Source organism: Capsella rubella, unplaced genomic scaffold, assembly GCF_000375325.1.
Source record: "Capsella rubella cultivar Monte Gargano unplaced genomic scaffold, Caprub1_0 scaffold_3, whole genome shotgun sequence".
NCBI lineage: Eukaryota > Viridiplantae > Streptophyta > Magnoliopsida > Brassicales > Brassicaceae > Capsella > Capsella rubella.
In genome coordinates, this window is record NW_006238921.1 from 14,393,141 (window position 1) to 14,414,902 (window position 21,762).

The 21,762-nt window shown below is 33.8% G+C and overlaps 7 protein-coding genes across 7 annotated transcripts; 4 read left to right on the forward strand and 3 right to left on the reverse strand.

The window, feature by feature from the left end:
- The first annotated feature begins 74 nt into the window (after window positions 1-74).
- LOC17890846 (60S ribosomal protein L28-1) lies at window positions 75-1,683 on the forward strand. The gene is made up of 4 exons (XM_023785393.1): window positions 75-178; window positions 360-515; window positions 1,004-1,167; window positions 1,372-1,683. Exons 2-4 carry the CDS (start codon window positions 368-370, stop codon window positions 1,489-1,491), a joined length of 432 nt encoding a protein of 143 aa, XP_023641161.1. The 5' UTR covers window positions 75-178; window positions 360-367; the 3' UTR covers window positions 1,492-1,683.
- A 431-nt stretch (window positions 1,684-2,114) lies between these two features.
- LOC17891779 (60S ribosomal protein L31-1) lies at window positions 2,115-3,249 on the forward strand. The gene is made up of 2 exons (XM_006298678.2): window positions 2,115-2,269; window positions 2,795-3,249. The coding sequence occupies exons 1-2, from the start codon at window positions 2,190-2,192 to the stop codon at window positions 3,072-3,074; spliced, it is 360 nt and encodes a 119-aa protein (XP_006298740.2). The 5' UTR covers window positions 2,115-2,189; the 3' UTR covers window positions 3,075-3,249.
- A 465-nt stretch (window positions 3,250-3,714) lies between these two features.
- On the forward strand, window positions 3,715-5,185 carry LOC111831508 (40S ribosomal protein S30). Its single transcript, XM_023786098.1, has 3 exons — window positions 3,715-3,818; window positions 3,943-4,080; window positions 4,891-5,185. The coding sequence occupies exons 1-3, from the start codon at window positions 3,815-3,817 to the stop codon at window positions 4,935-4,937; spliced, it is 189 nt and encodes a 62-aa protein (XP_023641866.1). The 5' UTR covers window positions 3,715-3,814; the 3' UTR covers window positions 4,938-5,185.
- A 636-nt stretch (window positions 5,186-5,821) lies between these two features.
- Window positions 5,822-7,180, reverse strand: LOC17892174 (profilin-1). Its single transcript, XM_006298744.2, has 3 exons — window positions 6,954-7,180; window positions 6,300-6,437; window positions 5,822-6,182 (listed from the first exon to the last, which is right to left on the reverse strand). The coding sequence occupies exons 1-3, from the start codon at window positions 7,074-7,076 to the stop codon at window positions 6,048-6,050; spliced, it is 396 nt and encodes a 131-aa protein (XP_006298806.1). The 5' UTR covers window positions 7,077-7,180; the 3' UTR covers window positions 5,822-6,047.
- Window positions 7,181-9,852: 2,672 nt separating this feature from the next.
- LOC17892538 (profilin-4) lies at window positions 9,853-11,044 on the reverse strand. Its single transcript, XM_006299750.2, has 3 exons — window positions 10,857-11,044; window positions 10,545-10,682; window positions 9,853-10,120 (listed from the first exon to the last, which is right to left on the reverse strand). The coding sequence occupies exons 1-3, from the start codon at window positions 10,986-10,988 to the stop codon at window positions 9,986-9,988; spliced, it is 405 nt and encodes a 134-aa protein (XP_006299812.1). The 5' UTR covers window positions 10,989-11,044; the 3' UTR covers window positions 9,853-9,985.
- A 2,726-nt stretch (window positions 11,045-13,770) lies between these two features.
- Window positions 13,771-15,462, reverse strand: LOC17890777 (leucine-rich repeat extensin-like protein 4). The gene has a single exon (XM_006299613.2). It carries the CDS (start codon window positions 15,078-15,080, stop codon window positions 13,881-13,883), a length of 1,200 nt encoding a protein of 399 aa, XP_006299675.1. The 5' UTR covers window positions 15,081-15,462; the 3' UTR covers window positions 13,771-13,880.
- Window positions 15,463-19,955: 4,493 nt separating this feature from the next.
- Window positions 19,956-21,455, forward strand: LOC17893327 (AP-4 complex subunit sigma). Its single transcript, XM_006298599.2, has 4 exons — window positions 19,956-20,199; window positions 20,720-20,806; window positions 21,034-21,102; window positions 21,200-21,455. Exons 1-4 carry the CDS (start codon window positions 20,059-20,061, stop codon window positions 21,332-21,334), a joined length of 432 nt encoding a protein of 143 aa, XP_006298661.2. The 5' UTR covers window positions 19,956-20,058; the 3' UTR covers window positions 21,335-21,455.
- The last annotated feature ends 307 nt before the right edge of the window (window positions 21,456-21,762 follow it).

The window sequence follows — 21,762 nt, forward strand, 5'->3', positions numbered from 1 at the left end:
TTATTCTTGTAATCTTTAAGGGTATATTAGACTTTTACCTTAAATTAGATGAACTAGGGTTTTATCTTTTCCAGAGGTCATATATAAATAGCTCCATCGTCTTCTCTCAAAGCTCCGGCGCCACCATTAAAAAACCGAGTCTCTCTCACTCTCTCTATCTTTCTCGACGACTTTAACGGTGAGTTTTAGATCCACTCTCAATCGTTCTTGTTTCAGTTTCTCTTGGTCATTTAGGAATTTAGGATTCTGATTTGATAGATCTTCGTATTTGGCTTGTTATTTAGTACTAGTAGTATTAGCCTTTAGGGATCCATCTGTTCGTATCTGTATTGTTGATTAGTCTTTGGTTGTTTTGGTAGGTTTCGAAATGGCCACCGTTCCAGGACAATTGATCTGGGAGATCGTGAAGAACAACAACTGTTTCTTGGTGAAACAGTTCGGTAGGGGAAACTCCAAAGTTCAATTTAGCAAGGAGACCAACAATCTAACCAACGCTCACTCCTACAAGCACTCTGGTATATTTTACACTTCTTAACACAATGATGTCTTTATCTAAATATGATTACTTTATGTCTCTGGTTGATTGATTTCAGTATTTTAGATTGTCAATTAATGTTTCTGGTGTTATGGAAGTGTCTCGAATATGTGATGATCATTGTTGAAATTGGCTTCTTCTATCTCGAACATGTATGTGTCTGGATTCTCGAATATATGATCAAAACTGTCTGTGAAATGGAGTTACTTTACATCTTCTGGTTAAGTATCTGTATTGTATGGTTTAGTTACATTCATAAAATGTAGTCATTTTTTATTCTATTGATTAAAAATGAAATGGGATTCTTGTTTCTTTTCTAAATGTGTTCTATGTGATTGAAGTCTGTCAATAAATTTAATGTTTTATGTGCAAGGCTTTGTAATAGATTCATGTATGGAATCTTGAATACAAAATTGAGATTGACTGGTTGAACAAGGCTAAAGTATGAATCTTTCAATGTGGATTCAGGTCTTGCAAACAAAAAGACTGTAACCATCCAGGCTGCTGACAAGGAACAAGCTGTTGTGCTCGCCACCACTAAGACCAAGAAGCAGAACAAGCCTAAGGTCTCTGTCAACAAGTCTATCCTGAAGAAGGAATTCCCCAGGATGTCCAAGGCTGTTGCCAACCAGGTAACCAGCAATTTTTACTGTGTTTATGGTGTGCTTTGGTTTGTTATGGAGAGTTCATTTATAATTCTGATGGTAAAATTACACATGAATAGATATTAGGATTTTCTTTTCTGAGATTATTATAAACGTGTAAAAGTCTTAAGACCTTTTGCTTTTATGGTTGTGAATTTAATCTAAACCAATTTTTTGTCTGAAATATATTAGGTGGTGGACAACTACTACAGGCCAGACTTGAAGAAAGCTGCTCTTGCTAGACTCAGTGTCATCAGCAAAGGCCTTAGGGTTGCCAAGTCCGGTGCCAAGCAAAGAAACAGACAAGCTTAAGCTTTTTTTCAAATATGTGTTTTGAAGTAAGAGATTTTTGCTGAACAGGATTATGAAGTTCTTTGTTGAAGTTGAACCATAACGCTATGCTCCTTTTCATTATCCTTTTCAAAAGGAGTTAGATGTTTTTCTTATTATGTTGCTTGTGTTTCATTTTGTTAGATCTTTTTATCTAATCAAGAATTTGCTTAAGCCTCAATTAAACATTTATTGATAAGTTGAACGTTATTGAAAATGAAGTACTTATATCTTATCTGAAAAAGTGAAAACTGAGTCTATCGCCAACATATTTTGTTTTACGATTCAGTACTAACAAAAACTAATGTTACGAAGTTGTACCTAACCATAATACATGATGATGTCGTAAAGATTTTTATTTTATTTTTTGTGTCAAGATTAACTGGGTAAATACAAAACGAAACCCAAAGCACAAAACCTACTGATTTAAGTTGCATCAATATATATATAGCTGAACCTCGTGGTCTCAACAAAAGCAAAAAAAGAACTAAGTTGAGAATCGGCCCATCTTAGCATACCTCGTACTTTTAAGAGTCCATTAAGCCCAAAACTGGCCCAATATTACAACATACGGAAACTTTATATTAGGGTTTCTTTACTGTGTTAATTTTTCCTCTCGCTCTGCCGTCTCCAACTCCATTTTGAAGCGTGAGAGAAAGAGAGAGGCAGAGATCGAAGACATGGAGAAAGGTAAGGGAAGAAAGGAGGAGGTCGTAACCAGGGAGTACACTATCAATCTCCACAGGCGCCTTCATAGCTGGTAAATACCTAAGCTTCAATCTCTCGTTTCCGTTTTTTCGATTTCGTTCTGGGTTTAGTTGATAATGATAAGACTCAAATTGCAACTCTTATTGATTCGAATTAGGTTTTCTTGATTAGTGATATGTTTCGATTAAATAATGATTTTGCTCTTTATTGATTAGACAGTGCTAAATGTTACATTATTATCTACGGATTTCAAAGACACTGAATTTGATTTTGATGAACTCCATAGTGTATACTTTTGAAACATTTGATCCATTTCGAATCAGAATATTTGTAGAAGAAGAATTTAGTGTTCAGATAAGTAAAGCTTGTTGTTTGCTGCTGTTCTCATTGTATATTTCACTAATTAGTAAACAAATGGAGAAATTTTAATAATTGTGTTCCTTTGAATTTGTATAATGGGTTTGCTTGTTTGCTTAGGTACATTTGCTATTAGAGCTCCTCTCGTTTTCATGATTAATCTTGTGTATTTTGAAATGCTGAGTCTTGAATGTGATTTTGATCATTTATAAATGAACAGCACATTCAAGAAGAAGGCACCCAATGCAATCAAAGAGATCAGGAAGTTTGCATTGAAAGCAATGGGAACAAAGGATGTTAGAGTAGATGTTAAACTCAACAAGCAGATATGGAGCAAAGGAATCCGAGGTCCACCAAGGAGAATCAGAATCCGTGTTGCCCGAAAGAGGAACGATGATGAAGATGCCAAGGAAGAGTTCTTCTCTCTCGTCACTGTTGCCGAGATTCCGGCTGAAGGACTATCTGGTTTGGGCACTAAGGTCATCGAGGAAGACGAGTGAAAAAAAAAATGGTGAATGTACTCACAGGACAACCTTATCTTTAGAATGAAAGACAGAAAAGAAAAGACTTTTGCTTGTTTTGATCAGTTACACCATTTTGATAATATTATTTCTTATGTTTTAAGTTGTTTCCAGTGTCAACAGATTTGGTACTGATACAAGTTTGTTTGTGACGCTTAGTAATCTTATTTCTTAGCGGATAGGTTTAAACTACTTGGACTCTTCAAGTTGAATAGTACTGTAACTCAACGGAGACCAAAACTTTTGATTGAAGAAACCAAAACCCAATTCAAAAATAAAAATTATCAGAAATTCAAGTTTATTAAATAAAAAATAAATTGAAGTGAATATACATTTATGACGCAAAAAAAAAAATCGGATTTTAGTCAATTCATTGGGAAATCCAATAAGGCCTAGTAGAAACCCAATAAGACCCGTTAAAGGTTCATAAACGACTTTATTATATAATTGGAAACCCAATAAGGCCTGTTAAAGGTTCATAAATTACTGTGATATAATGGAAAACCCAATAAGGCCCGGTAAAGGCTCATAAACGAGTCTATGATATAATTGGAAAACCAATAAGATCTGTTAAGAAACCCAATAAGGCCCGGTAAAGGCTCATAAACGAGTCTATTATATAATTGACTGATAAATTCCGAAACCCTAAAACGAAAGCTATCGAGAGCACCGTCGTCAGCCGAAGAAGTGAAGCTTGAAGAATCTCTGTAATCTGAAAAATGGGTAAATCTCCTCGTACTTGTTGTTTATCTGTTTTCTTATGCATTGACCTGTTTCTGAGATTCTTCTTGAACAATGTTGCTGATGTTTTATTTTCGTCTTTGAATCGATCGTAAATGAATCGCAGGTAAGGTTCACGGTTCATTGGCTCGTGCCGGTAAGGTGAGAGGTCAGACCCCTAAAGTGGCTAAGCAGGACAAGAAGAAGAAGCCTCGTGGTCGTGCTCACAAAAGGTTGCAACACAACCGCCGTTTCGTCACCGCCGGTAATTAGCTTTTGCTTTCAAATTTTCCTGTTTGTATTAGATCGATTGATCCAGCTTTTGATTTGATCATTCTGCTAATATCTGTGATCTTATGAACTGTGATTAGACATTACTGAATCAGTATTTTCGATTATTTTTCTTCCTGTGAATCAAAATGCACAATCTAAGTCTTCTCGAGTTACCAAGTCTAGTTCTTATTATTTTTCTTAGAAATGGTTTAATCTTACCTTAGATTAGATGCAGGTTATAGTTTTGGATGAAAAAAACATTCTTGTGATCATCTATTCTTTATTATCAATCTCATAATTTGATCATTCTGAAGTGAAAATTATCGTTTTCTCTAATTATGAGATTGCTCTTTTTAGAGTTGATTAGGGTTTATTTGATTGTTCTTGCGTCTCCTTAAGTTCATTTTAAGATTGTAGTATCTGTTAGTAGACCTTACTGATTCAGTATTTGGTTCTGTTGCTTTTTGTGAAATCTTTTTGAGTCGGTTTGACATTATTAATGCATAATCGTAGTATTCCTTGATCATAGTTTAGATTCTAATCATGTTATTGTGATACAAGTCTAGTTTTAGTAGAAATGCTTTTAAATCCAATCTTTCGAGTAGATGTAGTTATTGTTTCTTATAATAAACTTGCTTGTGATCATCGATTCTCTGCTGTCAATTCTGTAGCAACTCATGTTCCAATGAATCTACATTTTGATTACTTTTTTTTGGTTCATTTTAAGATTTCAGAAGTTTGTTTTTCCGAATGAATGATAAGAATTGAATTCTCATTTGATTTTGTTTGTGTTGTTCTTCAGTTGTTGGTTTTGGCAAGAAGAGAGGACCTAACTCATCAGAGAAGTAGAAGAAAAAATGAAGGTTTTACTCTTTCAGAATTTGTGGGATGTTTTTGATTATGAAGTTCATTAGTTAGTGCAAAACTTCCTGATATCAAAGTGGTTAATACTTTGGTTATCTACAAATCAGTGTTGTGATGTCAATGTTTTTTGTCAATTTGATTTGTGTTTCTCGTCGGATTATATGATAAGCTTTTTGGATTATTTGCAGACAGATACTGTTGAATCTGAAGTAATATGCATCTTTTTGTGCTAATTTCCCGGAACTTTTTATAGATGCTCACTTCTTCAGACTTAAACATCCAACTATTCTTGTGTACCAACAATGTGTATACCCTTAAAAATAACACTCTTCTAGATCATTACCCCATTTGATCACTGCATCTTCACTTCTTATAAGTATTTAACTACTCTTTTAACTTATCAACTGCTAACTGAACAACTTGTTTAAGTTCTAAATTCGAGATGAAATATTTAGGGAACTGTAAAGAAGATAATAAGTATGGATATTCCAAGAGAGATAGACTTTAACATTGTCACAGAGAGGACTTGGGAGTATCTCAGAAAAGTCGTTTAAGGTATTTTGAAGTGGAGACTAAAGTTGTGCAGACTTCACATAGAGAACCTTTTAACATAGTTTAATTAGAATGAAAGAGGCGTATAAGACAAGTCATAGGGAGTCAATTCTTTTATGGAATCGACGTTGGTACTTGGTAGTTACTATTATGCACGACATTATTGGATTGAGATCAAACCTAGTTTAGTTAGGAGACCTTTGGATTGCAACTATCCCACAAACTTTTTTATTTGTTTGGCAAACCAAAACTGTTTTGTACCCCAGAGATCATAAACCACAGATCAATTCAATTCAAGAAAAGAAAAGGTAAGAGTATGAAGAAACAAAAACCAAGACCCAATACATATGGAGAGAAACGATCATGAAATGTCATTACAAGAACACACAAATCCCAAATTTGGTAACGAGAGACCAACAATCACAATTGGTTCTAAAGTAACAATTGATTTGTGTTTGAAAGCATTACAATCAATCACAATAAAGAAAAGGGCATTGACACTCTTTAGTTAAGAAGAGATACTGAAATGAAATCTTTTTGAATTTAGAGATCAGACTCCATAAGGTAATCCCCGAGCCTTTCCACAACCAAGTTGCATTGACCTCCAGTCATCGGTTCATCGTAGATGCCAAAGACCAGTGCTTGGTTTGTCTTCTTGATAGTGACGCCTCCAGGTCCCTGTAGATAGATTCACAGTTTGTGAAAAAATGAATTCTGATTCTATTCTCTAAACATGCATTTTCGGATAAAGACTCATAGAAGCAGATTCTGATGTTTGATGTAAAGAAAAGTTACCTTCTTCCCTCGGATCACAGCTCCTGGTTCACCTTGAATAACCATGTACTTTTCGCCACCGAGGAATAGTCCGGTTGGGGCAAGAAACCCGGGCTCGTCAAAGTCCTTCATGATTCCAGTGATTTCTTGAGGCTTCAACTAAAACACATATCCAAGAAAACACAGAAGCCTTCATCAGTCATTGAACAAAGGCAAAAGCAAGTCAACACCTTGTCTTTGCGTAATTGATGCATACTTATACGAAACTTCAAACAGAGATTAACCAAGTTACAATTGTTAAGCAGTGATCCAAAGACCATAGAGCCTACAAGAAGAAGATCTCGCCCATCTTTGGATCGCTAACGCATGCTTAAGAGTTTCACCAAACACATGGAACTTGCTAATGATTAACTAAGAGATACGGAAGCAAAATCTCAGAATCAGACTAATAAAGATCTAAAGCCCTAGGTTTTGACTTCGATTTCGCATACGGATCAATTGGTTCAGAAAATCAAATTCAGATTCAACCACTACGAATATCAGATTCCGGAGATAGACAGCAAATTTCATAAATCAGATCCGAGATTCGTCAGATCCGATCACCGGAAATCTCAAAAACAGACGGCCGAATGGATTAAAACGAAGGATCGTATAAAATTTGAACAGAGAAGGAACCTGAGGGAATTTGGTGCTCTGAGCCCAGACACTGCCGTCTTGACCGAGAATAGCGGCGGAGGTGAGCTGGTTGCCTTCGACATCGCACATAAGGTGATCATCGACGTATGATTGCCACGACATCTTCTTCTTCTTCTTCTTGATTGGATTCTCCGGTGAGTTTGTTTTCTGCTGTGGAAAAGTCTCTCTCGCTTGGTGAGCTTTGTTTGATCGATCGTGTAGAGAGACAGACTATGAAATGTTATGCTTTATAAATTAATTATTTTATTAGTATCAACAGCTTATAAATCAATTAATTAATAACTTTTTTTTTTGGAGTGAAATTAATTAGGGGCTGATATTGATTTATGATTTATATAGAGTTTTAGTGATTTTAAATGTAATGTAAAATATCTATTGTTATTCATTAAAGAATTTAATAAAATTTTAAATTTGGTGTTATTAGTTATTGATTTATAAAAAGTCATTTAAAGTCATCGGGGTTATTGGATTCAGATTTTTATAGTGTCATTAACCCTCTTGTGTTACTCAATTAAAACAAACAAAATTTTTTTGCTTACTGATGAATTAAATTATTAGTTTATTAGTTTAAGATTTTAAATACTTTTCTTTACAAAACAAAGTCATGAAAAATATATCAAAATGGAGAAATTGTTTGAAACTCTCTAACAATCCTTTAAAATGTTTTATTAATGTGGAATCTATGATTTTTCAAAATAGTCTAAAATCTTTATAAATTAGGTATCTATAACACCCCCTTAATAACTATTTTAAACAATAAGAAAGTTATTATTTAACGACGGCCAATGGGAAAGAAAATTCAAATGGGAAATATCTAAGAAAAATTGACTAATAAGCACAATTGATAGTTTTTTTAATTAAAATGATAAATCTACTCATATGGTATGTATATAGTTTGAGATCATTTTATTAACAGAAATAACAACAAAGATATAGATAAATATTAAAAAGCAAACTAAAATCACAAAATGTGTAAAAAAAAAAATCTAACTGCCACACACACAAAAACATATACCATATATCCCATATCCTAGGAAGATGAGAATTTCAATTTTAATCCTTCATTATTATAAGACTATCTCAAGTTTTTGTTTTTATTTCAAAATGAATGTTTCAGCTTCGTTAAAATTAATAAAACACTCATAAATCATAATACATCCTATAAGTATATTTCTTTTACTATATCAGAGCGATCTAATTCATGACACATTAAAATGAAAAAAAAAAACAAACAAATTTTTCTTTCATGCACCAATGCCAAAAAAATATATATATAAGAGTTTAACCAAAACAAATTCAAAAACGAAAAATCGACCAACTCATTACACAGAATGTTTATCAGAGATCATCAGTTTTTTTTTTAATAAAAAATTCCCAATAATAGATAGTATAAAATTTGTAACCCCAAAAGATATATATAAATAAAAAGGTTGAGAAATGCCAGAGATGCTCATCATTTGTTCTCTCCAAATACAGAGTGGATATGCTCTTTGAAGATCCCAAATCATATAATATTATTGCCTTACACCAAATATGTGCATTTACTTGTGACCCATCACTTTCGTATTTTTCTAATTTTTTAGTAAGAAGTTGGGAAATAATGTTGGCGGTGTTCTTGTGATTAGAATAATTATCATGGAATTGAAAATTTTGATCAGTTCGATTACTCTCAATCATGGTTTGGTCATTATAGACATTTTTATTGACAATAATACAAATTTTACGTTTTACATTGTACATATTTTTCAATCTCGTTGATCAGTCTTTTAAAGTGATCTTGTTGTCAATTTGTAATAGTTGTCCCAATGCAGAGCAATGTAAACTTGAACACAAGATCAAGATAGTGGCATATTTCTAAACTCAAGGAAACCAAATCACTCAAATATTATGCGACAATTTAAAATACATATAGAAGTACAGAACGAAGAATCGACATTGTAAAAGATACTTCTGATTTTGTTTCTGTTTCGGTTAGTTGGGTCTACTCTTGTCATGTGTTTGCATTTGTAGTTTGGTCGAAGTGAGCATCGAGAAAAAAACTCCGACAAAAACTAGGAGTTAGAGTCATGTCCTCCCATGCAAGTGGCATCCTTTTTAGCGTGAGGCGGTGTGTTTGGTCGTATAAAAGTTTCTTAAACATCTATACGTGATCGGTCTATTATTATTATTCTATCCAAGAGATCGAATGGGAAGAACGTATCAAACAGAGCAGATCAAACAAAGTATGAAGATCGAACAGAACAAAAGCATATCAAACGAAAGCAATACATATCAAACGGTTCGAATGCTTCTAAATATTTTTAGATAAACTAATATTAAATAAAAATATAATTCACCATATATACTTTTAAATAGATGTGGGTAGACTACTCTACTTATTAGAAAAAAAACATGAAGAAATTCTTTTTTTTTTCTAAAGAAATTCATAAAAACAATTTAAAAACAGTTTATGTGCTAAATAATTTTTTTGTTTGAATGAAAACGTAAAAACAGATATTATACTTCAATTGATTAACTGCTTTTGGAATTTAACTATTTTTGGAATGTTCACCGTTGGGCTACCATGTCTAGTGCCCGATTACATAATTACTATCTATGATGGGTTTGTATATATTAAAGAAATTAGAGATATGTACAACGCAACGAATTAATGTATACGGTAAATTTAATTTTCTTTTTCTGTAAAACAAACATATTAATCACGAAACCATGAAAAGAAAAAAGAAAAAAAAAAGATAGTTTTAAGTCTCGGCTTCTTCACACACTATGTATTATTATCTGCAACCTTAGGGCATCCTCATTGCAAGGATCTTACCCCCTAAGATCCTTGCAATGAGGATGGTCTTAGACTTCCGCTTTCTGTTAAATTTTGCTAAGGTAGAAACCAGAAAGACCCAAAATTAAATTTAACAAAAAACAAAAAACACCAAACCATGCACCCAAAAGGAGAAACGATGCATGGTGAGATGAATTAGAAAAAGAGGTATAATGAAGGCATTGTCCAATTGAGTTTAAAGACCTTGTTCGATCAAGTAATCACCCAACCTCTCGACAACCATGTTGCATTGTCCTGGAGTCACTGGCTCTTCGTACAGACCAAACACTATTGATTGTCCTGTTTTCTTGATCGTGATCCCTCCAGCTCCCTGCCCAATTAGTTCCAATATATAATAATGTCTTTTTGAGTTTTAAAACCAAATTCATCTACTATACTCAAGTTAACAAATATATTTTTGACCATTTCTGCAAGAGATTATTCTATTAATCATATGCAGTGAGAGGAGTTGGTTCTCATACAATCTACGGCCTCAATATTGTCTTAAGCTAGCGTTTGCAATTCTTAACATGTGAATCTTTTTTAAGTTGAAAAATCATTCATCGGGTTAATATGATATTCTAACCCTTGTTTTTTTTCTATCTTTTTTGGGGCAAGGTTGCTTATCCTAGGTTAAGCTTATTGTATAACCTAAATATAAAATAATTAATTTACGTTTTCTTCAATTATATTTGCATAATGCAAACGCAAACAATGGAGCGTTAGTGCTGAAAAAAAGGGTCTCCAAAACATACCTTCTTGCCACGGATGACAGCATTAGGCTCACCTTGGATGACCATATACTTTAGCCCTGCAAGGAACAAACCCGTTGGAGCGAGGTGACCTGGCTCATCAAAATCCTTCATAATGTCTGTCATCTCTTGAGGTTTAAACTGTTGGAAGACAACAATGAATCATCAGATTTTGAACGTTAATGAACCAAATCCGTACTAATGAACTTGTTGCAAATCTTGAGATCACAATGTTGATCGATCTGCTAATCTCTATATCACTAGAAAATATATGCATAACGTAACGGATAGAAATAGTGTAAGTATCTCAATAACCTGAGGAAAATTTGCGCTCTGAGCCCAAACGCTACCGTCATGGCCGATGATAGCGGCGGCGGTAAGGTGGTGACCTTGGCCGTCACCTACATCACACATTAAATGCTCATCAACGTATGCTTGCCACGACATATCTTTCTGATCTCTTCTTGTTCTTCTTTAGTTATTACTTGGCACGATTTGTTTTGTTTTTCTTGATCTCTCTGCGTATGTATGAGCCCTATGCAACTTCGAGGGGAGACTTCGTCGTCTCGATAAATAGGGAGTTAGGAAGAATGTCTTAAGATGAAATTTGAACCGTCCGATTCATAAGACATATTCTCAGCCGCCCATTTTTGTTTTGTTTTTGAATAAGATTTTGATTAGTGCTACTGACGTCTCGCCTTTGTTCTAGCTTAATCATTCACTCTATGCATGCCACGTGTCTTTCATTCTCTCTGCTAATTTGCTCCTATTAATAACGATAAAAAAGTATTTCAAGTAATAAAATAACATGCACGGTCTATTAGGAATTTAGGAAATATGGTCAAAAATGAATTTTCTTTGAAGACGACCAAAGGAACTAAGCAAAGTGTTGGACGACACATAGTGACCGAGATATGAGCAAACGGATCTCTTAGTTTATCGACCAGGAGGTACCCTTTTGGCAACCATATGTAGCATGCACTTGGATTCTAAAATAACCAATGACTAGCTTAGTGTAAACTTCTAGATATAAGCTACTCCTAAATGAGTTTACTAGATATTTAATCAACAATTCGTTAAATAAGTTGATGTGGTACGTACGTATAATGAGGAAAAAAAGATCGGTTAGTATAATAAAGCAATGACGGAGGTTCAAACATTGACATGGTATCGTATGACGATAGAGTCATCGATCACACCTATAAATGAGTTCACGTTGGAGTACTTACCACGCATGAATTTTCTTTGTAGCTCTGCCTCGGCGCTTCTATCGTCGATTCACGCGAAATTTAAAAAGAGCTTTTCTCATATACGTATATCATCATACATATGAATATCTATTAGATTGAGCGTTACCATGGAGTCAGGCTTTTCTCAGTTTTATGGAGAAGTTGTATATGTGTTTTACCATTTTTTTTTTTTTGTGAACCAAATTTAATAATACTTAGAAACAGTTTCAGACTCCATTAGAGGAGACAGCATTACAAGAAAGAAGAGCAGACTTTGCAAGAGCATCTGCCTCCGTGTTCTCTGATCTAGGAATATGATGAAAAGAAATAGACAGAAATGAGGCTTTAGCAAGGTTTATATCAGAGATAATTCCTTCTAACTCATTTACGTGACCTCCGGAGTTGAGAAGAAGCACAAGCTCAAGACAATCCGAGAAGCAGGCCAGTCGTGAAACACCCGACGCTTTTGCTGCATAAATTCCAGCTTTTAAAGCGAGTGTCTCTGCTACTAAAGCAGAGGACACTAAGGGTCTTGATGATGCTCCCTGGAGCCTAAACGAAGTGCGTGGATTTTTAATAATCCATCCCATGCCACTACACAGTGACGATTTTAACCACGAGCCATCGGAATAGCAAAGGAAGGCTTCTCGATGGGTCTCTGTTGCGCAGCTCCTTGGTGGCTTTGATGCTCGAGATGGTTTCTCTCCTTGTGCTAGGTGCCATCTCCGAGCTTCTGTAATTGCTTTCAAGAGTGTCTCTGCCACTGAAATCCCCTTGTCTTCAAAGATGAGCCGATTACGAGCCTTCCACAAAAACCAGAAAATCCATGGATAAAGAGGAGATGTTCCCAGACCCGTAGGTGGTAGCGTGATCATCTTTTGAGCTTTTATCAGGAGGCTCTGTACTGAGGGCGAGCTGTCCACTTCTGGGACCAACAGACACGGCAGTAGCTCCCAAACTTGTCTAGCATACCTGCATTTGAATAGGATATGAAGTGCATCCTCTGTTTCACCACAAAATTTGCAGGCCACATCTGATGATATTCCACGGGAGTTGAGTGCTGTGCCTACAGGAAGAGCATTGCTCGCCGCCTTCCACATGAATATGTCTTCAATTTTGGTGTTTTACCATTTAAATCCTCCATTTCATATCTTCAAGTATTGATGAGCAAGTTCTTAACTAATTTCTTGGTTGTTTGATCTAATATTTCTTTATTAAAGTAATACTTTTATTTCTTTGTTTCATATTCAGTTTTTGATTGTTTCATATATTTTGAGCTAATCTCATCGCATTTCATTTTTTTCAAAGGTTAATTTATTGGGTCTTTGCTATTGGAAAAGCCTTCATATTAGCCTTCACTCAGATTCCATAACCTGAAAATTTTATCCTTACTGGCCCATATTTCCCGTTTGGAGAGTACTACATGACGAGACTGAAAATATCCATTTGTACTTATATGATCTATACATTTGTATGATGAGCCAGTGTAAAGTAAATGATACATGCACATAGAATTGTTAACAAAGCTAGGTTAACGTAAATAATACATTGAGATTTGTTAACTGGGGTTCGCTTACCCTACACCCCGAGATCTAATAAAGAATCAATGCACTAGAATAAGAACACAAAATATATTTACCAATGATATTTAGCACATACTTGTGCCTACCACTCCTATCTACTTGGATTAAGAATTGAGTTGAGAGAAATCTTTGCCATATGCAACCTATAAAATTCTTTATCGAGTTTAGGCAAAAACAGCACTAGTTTTGGACCAACAACATGACCAAAATCCTTTAAAGCTATTTATTGAAAGACCATTTAATTTTGTAATGTACATTAATTAATTTCATCCCAACAATATTTTGCTCATTAGGAATCAACAACTTTTCTTTGTTTTTTAAAGAAAAGATCTCACTACTAACAAAAATAAAAGTTTCAAAATCAGAGATAAAAGAGCTTTCTATCTTGTTCTACTAAATCAGTTGATTAATAATGTGTAACTGATAAAAACCATTTCCTTCTATCAAATTATAACAAAGCACCATTGCATAATAACCAATAGAACTTTCAAAAACAAACAAAAAGCTTTCAACTTTGTGTATTTCATTCATGGTGATGTTGAAGTTACCCTCAGTCCCACGCTAATCCCAGCGCACGTTAACGGCTGCGTCGGAATCCTAAGACAGCTCAACTGGCCGCCCGGAATCGCCGAGCAATCCGGCTGTGGCCGCTGATAACCCTTACCGGGAATACAGTTTCCGGTGAAATCAAACCCGAGGCTAAGACTCGAGCACTGTGAGCTAAACCCAGAGAAGAAGTTGAAAGAAACCGTGAGATTTATCAGATTCCTCAGAGTGCAGACCAAGTCGGGAAGATCACCGGAGAATTTGTTGTGGCCGAGGTTCAAAACCTCAATCTCAGATAAGCAAGAGATCGTGTCGGGGACATGACCCATCAAGGAGTTGAAACTAACGTCGAAGACTTCAATGTCGGAGAATAAACCGACTGATTCCGGTATACAACCGGTTAACTGGTTATTCAAGAACAGAACCTCTTTCAATTTCGAACCGGTGATGCCGAAACTCGTCGGGATTTCGCCGGATAATTTGTTATTAGCGAGATTGATCACCGAAGCTGTGGAGTATCCGAGATTCCGGGGGATTTCTCCGGTGAACTGGTTGTTGTTGAGGAGGATCGCGTCTAACTGTTTGTTGAAGAGATTCTCCGGTATAGAGCCAGTGAAATCGTTGAACCGGAGATCGAGGTATATCAGGTTTGGGATGTAGAGCGCGACTTGAGGGAAAGAACCGGAGAATTTGTTGTTGCTGAGATCGAGTTCTTGAAGGGAATCAAGATTCTTGAAAGAATCTGGGATTTGACCAGAGAATCTGTTGCTGTTGAGGTGGAGAATGGTTAGGTCAGAGAGCAAAGAGAGGTCTTTGACAATGGTGCCTTTGAGATTTGCTTTGTTTAGATCTATGGAGGTAATAATGGAGCCAGAACAGAACACGCCTCTGTAAGTACACACATCTTCACCAACCCATGACTTTAGAACACCTGATGGATCCTCTGTTATGGCAGATTTCCAAGATTGGAGAGCTCTGTAAGCTGCATTTGTTGTCTGTTGCTTGGGAGCTGAGCCAGGATTGGAATTAGGGTTTCCGCCGCCGATCCAAACTCCGTCGTCACCGTCTCCGCCGCCGATTCCTACACCGACTCCAATGCTGTATCCGCTTGTCTGGATCAAACCCAAGAACAGAAGTAAAGAGAGTAACTTAAAGTTGCTGCCTTTCTTCTTCTTCATCATTTCGTCTTCTTGTGTTGCTTGCTTTTGGGGAAACTGAACTATTAAGGTTTGATTAAAGTTGCTGTCTTTGGCTTTCTTGGGGAATGTTGAAAGGTTTTGTTAGAGAGTTCAGAGTAGTGTGTGTGTGTGTGTGTGTGTGAGGTTGTGTTTTTACAGAAAAGTGTGGTTGAAGCATTGATTGAAGATGGATGAGCAAGGAGTGTGGGGGCAATGGGAGGGGGGTTTTGATGGAGTTTTGCTTCTCAGTTACTGTTTTGTTTTCAACTTATGATTTCGTTTTTGTCAAAAAGAGAGACTCTCGTGCGTGCTATATCATTATTGAGTGGGATACTTTGCGTGGATTAGTAGATAGATACTGTATCTTATGATAATGTATGACATGAGATTATTACATATGGTTAGGTGAAGACTTAGTGCGTATTAATATGTAGAATTAATTAACATCATGTTTCCATGTTTTGAGATAAGAAAACTACTTTTCTCTCTATTAAACTAGTTTTAGAAGTTACCACTGTCATAATAAAAACATTACTTTACCTTCCGGGTTGAGAGGATTCATGTTACCTTTTCATAAGTTTTGTCATAAAAAATTTCAAATCCAGGTAATGTTTTTTTTTTCTTAATCAGTATAAAGAACTTTAAAAACTAAAAAGTCTCCTATGAATAAAAAAAAAAAGAGTCTTCTATGAATTATTTGAGAATTATTTCCATGTGCTGTCACTAGATGTCTACTGTCTAGAAGACTAGAACGTTTCACAAATGTTTCTACGCAAAACTCTTTTTTTTTGTTTTTTTACAAGTCATCATCACAAGTTCACAACTATATATGCCGTTAGAAATATGTTAAACATTTTGTTACCGATATAAATAAATAACATCAAAAATGTTTTATAAAAAAAACAAATCAAAGTTAAATAAAAATTTATATTAGAAATGTTTTTCTTAATTTAGTGTAAAGATGGTAAATACCTAATAACAATGATATTCAAGTGTTTGTCCACTGGCTCTCCCATTGTACTATATCATAATATTTGTTTGTCATATCAGTTGATTATTCTGCCATTCCACCCAAGAAAATGAGAATGTGAAGAAATGAAGAAACTATTCTGACCGACGTAAAAATACGAGTTATAAGACTAATTTGATAAGATAAGACAGGACATATTATGAGTTATCCTACATTACATTTACATATGTATCCAAAGGAACAAAAAGAAGAAGTAGAAGAAGAAGAATCTGATAGATAAATTTCCGAATGTGAATGTCGTGAGAATGGGTTGACTTGAGAGAGAAACGATTAATGAAAATGTTAAAAGAATTTGGGAGATTTTTTATATAGCCTTCTTCACATGGAGGGGACACACTCACCAATAGATTTTGGGGATGACTCAAATCCATTTTAATATTTGAAAAAATATGATCAATTACATTAAATAAATTTAATTATTATGCCACCCATTATATTCTGGATTTTAAGAAACTTAAAAACCAGGTGGATTAACTTAATTTCTTGTAGATTTTCTTAGATGTTTTCCAACCTATTCAATGATATACTGTATTTATATTCCTTCCAAAAATACAAATTTCATCCCACAATTTTTTTTAATGAATATAAATTTATTTGTTAAATTCTTTTGTATTACATCAAATGTTCATTTCCGTGTTTAGAAATAATTTACAACTTATAAAACGAGTAAAAAGCTAAAATATGAATAATCCCTCGCATTTTTTTGGGAGTTTTGAAGGAAGCACACATAGCTAATTACGGATGTTTAATCTATAAACTTGCCCAAGTTGTTATTTAAGTCTTCCCACATTATATAAGGCATTCTGTTTTTTTTTTTGTTTTTTTATTCCAACTACTATTCAAAAATCTATTGGGTTATTATACATGCGTACCATATTATTCGATCTACGCAAGTTGGTATTCTATAAGACAACCCCCCAAATAAAAATACTTCCACACAATAATAAAAGATTAATAAATAATACAAAGTAAGTATTTGAAATCTAGCTTAGCTAGTGGACAAAAACAATTGTATGTTTCTTATATCTGGGGCACCCCATGCTGCAGCTAACTAGTGCCTCAAAAAAAAAAAGAAAAAAGAAAGAATGTCCACATATACATATATTAGGATATAAATTAAATACTTAAAAATCTAACAAGACTACAAACTATTTTATGAATCTTATGTTTTTGGATATACAAGCCGCCAGCTCATATCCATAGATAAAACCAAAATAAGTATTTTTGGTGTATAAATTAGATAATAGTATAATACCAATCGAAAAATAGTTGTAGAAATAGATGTGGATATGTCTAATAAATTTGGTCCATGTAGATGTAGTGTTATTAATTATCTGATGTTACATATATATATATATTTGATAAAGAGATTAGGTTATAGGGCACTAAGCCACTAATGATTACACAAATTAGTTAGTGAGATGTTTCATGTGAATGCGAAGAGGTAGATGTGCAGAATCAACAACACAAGTCATTGATTAGATTTTGTTAAATTTGAGTTGGAAGCTTGTATTCCCCCACTAGGCCACTAATTTATTGGTTAATGTTTTCTTCATCACTATTATTTTTTGGGTGAGAAGGAAATGTACCAAATAGAAAGGAGTAATATACATTATGGTTCTTTTCCTCCTTATTTTGACTTTTGAGTAAGATTCATCAGTAGCACATTTTTATTTTTCTTTCAAACTTTATCGCATGCGTCACCATCTATAGCATTCATACGTAACAAAGATAGTTTTTATCTTTAAATTATGTTCTGTTGTATCACTTTAGAAGAGAAGATATTGGTCTTGTATAATGTATATATCAACCAAAAAACTAGTTTGACTTAAGCTCATTGCGCATTATTTTAGGGATAATAATTCTAGTGGGCATATGAATATGATATGATTATAAATTCTCCACAAAAGGACTGAACCGTTAAGAATGACATCCGGCACAACTACACTAACTTTACCATTGACAATTGAAACTTCAAAATCAAATTTAGATAGATTTGGCCTATTACCGACAACATCTACATACGGCTTATGACTCAAACTTCTTTTTGAAAACTAGAAATTGGCGTTGAAAAACCACCAAAATTATTGGCGGCTGACTTGCGACAGACGACTAAACCATAATCACATTTTGAATTGCACAATTGCTAACGTATCCTTTTATTTTGTATGACTTATTTTCTTTTTTATCAATATAGTAATTTTTTAGAAATATTGCAGAAAATAAAATTTATATATTTAACAAAAAAAAAATATGTTCGATTCAAACATCAATTATATCATTGTGCTAATTCATACTTCTTAAAAAAATTATTTCAAATTTATTGTTTAAACATATGAATTTATGAAAAATTATACATATATTGTGTAAAAAATTATGAAATTTTGATGAAGTAGATGATATATATGAAACTTAAAAATGTTCGAAAAACAAGTGTTTTTGCAATTCTAATTAATATTTCAAGTTTTGTATAAACCTTTACACCATAAAAGATGACTTTGTAATACTATAAATAATGTCTATGTAAAACTTAACAGATAAATTTAAGTCGACAGAACTTAAAAAGAAAACAGGTTGTTAACATTATAATGTATCATCCACTAATTTTACATATGTATGTCGTCGCCAAAATCTCTATATTAGTAAAAGAGAAGTACAAAATAGAATGCGGGTCGGGTCAAGAGTAAAAAATTAACCCGATTATAACAACTGGATATTTCAAAATTGGATATTAAAATGGGTTTGGATACATACATCAGATACTTTCCATATTTAATTTTAGGATTATATTATTTCCATAACTAATTTTAGGATTTCCTAATATTTATCTAACTAATTTAATATAATATATTAAAAACAATTATTATTCTTCTTCTTTTATGTGATCTTTTTTTTTAATTTCTGATATTATACTAAATAATAAAAATGTTTCAAAAAATTTTAATTTTTTTTTGCATATGCTGCAATTTAAATTTTTCAAAACGGACATATAATACTCAATTACACTCGGTTAAATATTTTGGACAATGATTTAAAATCATTATAAGTATGACCAATATTAAAATCATTGTTACATAAGCATATTTAAAATATTTTTTTTGAGACATAGATGTAAATTTGGAGACATGATTTTTATTGATAAGATATTATATATCAAACTACGTAAATTTTAGATAGTCCACGGGTAGTTTGTTAAAATCACAATTATAATGGTAAAGCGAGTTATGAATAATGTTTATTACGATATGAATTCTGTTACGGGTTGGTTCTTCAAAAAGTATATTATAAGTGTGTAATTTTTACGTCTATTCCTAATTCTTTTACAAAAATGGTCAAATTGAACAGTTTATCGATAAATATTCTTTCGTGTTGTTAAATTTTCACCTTTTTTTTAATTGTATCAAAACTCAATATATTATTATTTATTCCCTTTTTCTTTTATTATTTTATTTAAACTTATATACAAATAGATGATTCACTGTAATCGAATGCACTATAATAAAATTAAAATGTAATATAATTTAATCCGTTAAATTTCTTTTTGGGTAAAAAGTTAAATAAATTATTTTAAAAAATCCGTTAAACATTATATATAAGTAATTGTTTCCCCCGCGCTGTAGCGCGGGTCGAAACCTAGTTTATTAGTCTTTTTTATCATTGTAGAATTGAGTTGTGAAAGACTCAAAACCTAAATGACTTCACGAGTCAAAAATACATTACACATCAATAACGTGGGCTTTCCGATATATCAAGATAAATGGGCTTATTGGGCCGTGATATTCAATTTTAATTCTCATATATAAATTTACCTGAAAATAAAATTGAACAGAGTAGCGATGACGTGTCAATCTCCAACATAAAGAAGAAGAAGTAAAAACCCAAAGATCTGAGAGTTCTGAGAAGCCAAAAGAAAAAGAAAAATCACAATTTGAAGAGCTTCGAAGCTTGAAGATGGGAATAAGGTTCATATTGATGGTGAACAAGCAAGGCCAGACTCGTCTGGCTCAGTACTACGAATGGCTTACTCTCGAGGAGCGTCGAGCTCTCGAAGGCGAGATCGTCCGTAAATGTCTCGCTCGCAACGACCAACAGGTTCCTCTCGTCTTCTCTTCTAATTCCATTTAGATCGCCTCTGATTCCGCTACGATCTCGTCTCCTTAGGTCTGTTTTGATCGTCTTGAGTCGCAATTAGTTTGGAATTGGTCTTTGATTACTACGAATTTTGAATTCTTAGATGATCTGGATATGGATCGATTCGGCATTAGTTTTATAGCTTCTTGATAGAATTTGAGTTTCTGTTTGTTAACTGATTTGTGAATCGAAGTAATATAGAGCAGATTTTGGGAATTTTGTAGTGGTGATGCCATAGATCACTGACCATTGGCTTATCGCTTTATCGGAATCAAACTAAATTAGTATCATTGATCCTAGTTACATACTTACATTGAGGTCTCTGTTTATGTTTTTGGTTACTTGTTAAGGTTGGTGCAAGCTGATTAGCTTCGAAATATGTTGGAGTTTGTATTCTTTAGATAACCGTTTCTTCGTATATTTCTGTTCTGCTTACGGAATGGAACTAAGTTTTGCTGCATTTGTTCTTCTTCGTTAACAGTGTTCATTTGTCGAACATCGCAACTACAAGATAGTCTACAGACGATACGCATCTCTCTTCTTCATGGTTGGGGTTGATGACGACGAAGTAAGCTCGTTATGTATACCTCCTTATATTCTTATGAGCTGCAATCCAGTTATGAATTCAAATGAAATAGGTTGAAGTATAGTATGGTGAAACACTATAGGAGAGTGTTTATAGATATCTACTATGTATATTTCCAATCTTTGTCATCTGTAGAGCTCTTTCTTCAGTCTCTAAATTGTTTGCTTGTTGAAATTAAATCACGCTTTTTTCATCGGAACTTGTCCTAGAACGAGCTGGCGATTCTAGAGTTTATACATCTTTTGGTCGAGACGATGGACAAGCATTTTGGAAATGTGGTAAGCAGTCAGAGTTTCATAGTAGTCTCGGATCAAATAGACTGTCTTGTTTTTGTGTTCTCCCTTTGTGTTGTATAACTTCTTTCATTTTATGCAGTGTGAGCTTGACATAATGTTCCATCTAGAGAAAGCTCATTTCATGCTGGAGGAAATGGTGATGAATGGTTGCATTGTGGAGACAAGCAAAGCCAACATACTTTCACCTATACAACTTATGGACAAAGCCCATTAATTTCTAAACACCTTGTTTCCATTTCTGTTTTCACCACTCTGTTACACAACTTCTTCTTCTTGTATTATTTGTATTAAAGATGCTTCAAAAAAAAAAGATAATCTAATTTTGTTTTAAGTAATTTCTCAAAAGTAGAAATCTCAAGAACCGCATGATTATAAAGATTGTTGTAAGCTTGTCTATCTATTGCACATCCGCACGAAGGTTTATTTGTGGACATCTTAAAAAGAATGGTTGGCACTTGGCTGAAAGTGTTTTTTTCTTTGGTTCCTTGAGATATCCTCTGTGTCAACTTGGTTAGATAGGTTGAACCAATTGCTTAAAGAGTCATTGTCAAATTGCACATACTCAAAACGCAAGTCGTCCAAGCATTCTCCTACACTAGTGTCATAGCTTATACTGTACTATCAGAATCCAAATTGGACCAG